The sequence below is a fragment of the Cystoisospora suis genome (assembly GCF_002600585.1).
Source record: "Cystoisospora suis strain Wien I chromosome Unknown contig_7845, whole genome shotgun sequence".
Lineage (NCBI taxonomy): Eukaryota > Apicomplexa > Conoidasida > Eucoccidiorida > Sarcocystidae > Cystoisospora > Cystoisospora suis.
In genome coordinates, this window is record NW_027160630.1 from 35,335 (window position 1) to 35,706 (window position 372).

At 43.0% G+C, this 372-nt stretch overlaps 1 protein-coding gene across 1 annotated transcript in view; it reads right to left on the bottom strand.

The window, feature by feature from the left end:
• The window catches only part of CSUI_010601 (nad(+) adp), a gene marked incomplete at its 5' end in the record, with an annotated part of 14,226 nt that overhangs the window by 3,276 nt on the left and 10,578 nt on the right, over window positions 1-372 (bottom strand). Inside the window, one exon of the mRNA XM_068070704.1 lies at window positions 89-225. Within this exon, the coding sequence (XP_067917326.1) occupies window positions 89-225 (137 nt within the window). The remainder of the gene's footprint in view (window positions 1-88; window positions 226-372) is intronic.

The window sequence follows — 372 nt, forward strand, 5'->3', positions numbered from 1 at the left end:
AATGAGAAGAAGAAGGAAGTAGAGAGATCTAAATCGATAGAGGGAAGTTGAGAAGAAGAGGGGGGAAGCTAGGAGAGAATCGATTTACCTCTTCTACGGCTTGTTTATTGCTAGAGCACTTTCCTGTTCGCGCCTTCACTTTCTCTCCATCAACGCCCGACGCCACCTCCACATCATCCTTCGCATTAGGGCATGATTTACCTACACCTAAAAGACTCTGTAAACCTACGGGAAAGAAAGAAAGAAAGAAACGAAGGAAACAAGATATCATAAAGGAAAGAAAAGTTCTCTGCATGCAACAGAGAAAGAAAAAAACACAACCAGTCTTTTGTCTCTTCTGCGTGAGACTCACGTGAATCGTACCTAGCTATC